This window comes from Colias philodice, chromosome 30 (assembly GCF_061535455.1).
Source record: "Colias philodice isolate Cphi_HAF_F1 chromosome 30, ilColPhil1 Martin Lab GWU primary, whole genome shotgun sequence".
Lineage (NCBI taxonomy): Eukaryota > Metazoa > Arthropoda > Insecta > Lepidoptera > Pieridae > Colias > Colias philodice.
In genome coordinates, this window is record NC_143115.1 from 4,342,110 (window position 1) to 4,345,113 (window position 3,004).

General features: G+C 30.6%; 1 protein-coding gene across 2 annotated transcripts; it reads right to left on the reverse strand.

The window, feature by feature from the left end:
• Positions 1-44: 44 nt before the first annotated feature.
• pen-2 (presenilin enhancer, gamma-secretase subunit) lies at positions 45-2,189 on the reverse strand. Of its 2 annotated transcripts, XM_089713510.1 has the most exons (4): positions 2,116-2,189; positions 1,937-2,081; positions 1,165-1,269; positions 45-728 (listed from the first exon to the last, which is right to left on the reverse strand). In XM_089713510.1, the coding sequence occupies exons 2-4, from the start codon at positions 1,995-1,997 to the stop codon at positions 589-591; spliced, it is 306 nt and encodes a 101-aa protein (XP_089569636.1). In that variant the 5' UTR covers positions 1,998-2,081; positions 2,116-2,189; the 3' UTR covers positions 45-588. The 2 variants fall into 2 exon arrangements, with proteins under 2 accessions (XP_089569636.1, XP_089569635.1); XM_089713509.1 differs by lacking the exon at positions 2,116-2,189 and having other exon boundaries at positions 1,937-2,109.
• Between the last annotated feature and the right edge of the window lie 815 nt (positions 2,190-3,004).

Genomic DNA, 3,004 nt, shown 5'->3' on the forward strand with positions numbered 1-3,004 from the left:
AGACAACCATTAAAATAATAATGAAATATAAAAAAAACAGTTCGTTCTATATGCATGTCTTTTATTCATCTTAAAAATACAATTTATAATATTTATCATTTGCCTTAATACATATTTTACAAATTGTGTTTATTTCATTTTAAGAAAAGCAGTATTAGCCTTATACAATAAATATTTATTTGAAATTAACTGAAAAATTTGCAACTATATAAACTTTTATTGAACATAAGTCCTCAGTCTACAAAAATTACCGCCTCCCTGGTCCGGTGGAGACGAAGAAAAAAAATGTCTCGGTCTGGTAGGACACAGAAGGCTGATCACCTACTTGTCCCTAAAGAAAATCGATCAGTGAAACAGATGTAAAGATTTTTATTATATTCCTTGAAGTACCAGGATGGTTCTTATGCAGAGGAAACTTAAATATATACCACGGGCGAAGCTGGGGCGGACCGCTAGTAATAAATAAATATATACATCTGGTTTCCATAACACAAGCGAAAGCTTAGTATGGGATCGGATCGTGCCGTGTGTGAATATAGTTCCGAAATATTTATTTATTATTTATTTATATACATATATTAACTTATTCTACGCTCTTCCCAAAGGCACTATAAACGACAAACTATCGCCGACAGCGCCCCACGCCACTCGATTCATTTGGAACGCTGTCACCCATACAGCAAGTATGACGATCCATATTATAGATCCAATTGTGCTTAGAATTACATCTGTAATTAAAATAATTAAGTAGTTTTTAGAGCAATAGAAATTTATGACTAATATTTTAAGTTAAGTAGAATAGTTAAGATATTAGTAGTAGCACAGATAGTATATAAATACTAAATAGTATACTAGTAGTACATAAAGTGTTTGAATGTAAATGCTACTCTTGAAATTACATAAAATTTCTCATATTCTGTATTAATTATTAATAAAACAAAGTATTTGGAACAGCTATATATGTACTTCAAATAATAATTCCATTGTTAGATAACCCAAATGACCAAAATCAGATTTTCTTGTTACAAGAACAATGAAACAGGCATATTTATTGAAATGTGTAACTGTATTTCAGTTGAGAAGAACTCTATCTTCCTATTTTTGTTAATAATTCCCAGTAAGTGGTATAGTTACTAGTTTACTAAGATTAAAGGTAAAACATACATTTCTTTATTTCCTTCTGCTCCTCAAAAGCTGGTTTAACAAATGCTTCTCTGAAGAACCAAACTGCATTAACCGCCCACACAAATGGTAAGAATATACAACCAACTGGAAATGAGAAATCATTATTATAAGCTTACTAACTTTTGTTCACAGCTTTGACTGCATCATACAAATAATGCCTTAATAATCTTAATAATATATATAAATCTCGTGCCACAATGTTTGTCCTCAATGGACTCCTAAACCACTTTACCGATAATAATAAAATTCGCACACTATGTGCAGTTCAATCCAACTTGAGAGATAGGATAGGTTTTATCCCGGAAATCCCAGGAACTATGCAGGGTTTTCTCTGAAAACGCGGGCGAAGCCGCGGGCGGAAAACTAGTAATGAATATAGTTTTAGAAACTGACAACACATAAACACATAAAATTATTGTATTATCACCGAAGCTTGAAGTGTACAGTTTGATTTAAATCTGCTGCTTTAGTGGGAAAAAATTGAGTATAAAAGAGTTGGTTACATAGAAACATACAGCTAACAAGTGTGTAAAATAACTTCTTTGTGAATTGAAAGAAAGACAATAATAAACACATATTATTAATTATAATATTCAGGATTCAGGTTTTATTACACAGTGACATTATATTTGTGCACACCTTTCTAGTGAAATTGTTATATAATTCAAGGATCTATCTTAATATTATAATAATGCGCATTCCTGCGTCTGTAGCATTGTAAAATTTAAAAAAGAAAGTAAACATTACCTACCTTTGAAATAATTTCTACAAAGCTCTAACTTCTTGTCATTTGGTAACTTATTTAAATCCATTTTAGGTATTTAATTCTCTATTTACTTATGTATAAAAGAAGTAATATGTAAAATTAATTATTAAGTAGGAGTTTATTCGTATCGATACCAATCGATACAAATCAAAGAATACCTACTTATACAAATCGATTTGATTATTTTTTATTTTGACGCTGACTTGTGGTGGACTTGTGTAGGTACTGTAAAAATGACAATCATGACTCAAAGACGTAGAGGGAGAATGGTTCATTCTCACTCTACGCTCAAAGATGAATTTGACATTTCTCACGATGTGACCAGAATAAATTTAATAATCTCCTCAAATATTTTAATCAATACCGAACCATCGATTCTGAAGCCAGAACTTCAAACCGGCACTGCATAGGAAGTAACAAATACCCCTGGATAAGCTTTTTATTACGTTGTTGGAGCTGTTCATATATAACTTAGAAAATTAATGAATAAATATGAGTCCAAATTATCTATTATTTAAGAATTCCAAAACACCGTGCAGTAATATAAAATGTTAGTTATGACTATAAACTGTTCTATATAATTGGATAACTTCCCAAACTTGTAATTTCTCCCGAAATAAAGAAATCAAGTGCGTAGGTGGTCACCCTGGCACTAGTGGCAATGACATTTAAAGAATTTAGAACTCCGTTTTACGTAGTGCAACAAAACGCTGTTTGTTATTTTAAATAACCAATACAATAATGTATTTAAAAATCATTAATAGACAAAAATTTAACATTGCAGTATTTATGAGGTTTAAAAACCAATACATAATTGTTTTATTTGACTCGCAAACCAAGAAGATTATCAATTAGTAATTTATTTTAATTAACTAAAAGACTACTATGGCATAAACTATAACCACAAAAAGCTCAAATGAGGAAGTGCATATTATGTATATATATTTTAAAATACCTAATTCGAATAATATTGCACTCGACGCGGACGTGCCAAATTTATACTTACTATGTATTACCGAAATACCGACTACGTGAAAAGGAATGAAGCTAACA

Excerpts from the sequence above, each read along its gene's own strand:
- pen-2 (XM_089713510.1), bottom strand. The coding sequence starts at position 1,997 with ATGGATTTAAATAAGTTACCAAATGACAAGAAGTTAGAGCTTTGTAGA. Across the intron at positions 1,270-1,936 it reads TTGTAGAAATTATTTCAAAG|TTGGTTGTATATTCTTACCA; the intron begins GTAGGTAATGTT and ends TCTCATTTCCAG. Across the intron at positions 729-1,164 it reads GCAGAAGGAAATAAAGAAAT|ATGTAATTCTAAGCACAATT; the intron begins GTATGTTTTACC and ends TTTTAATTACAG.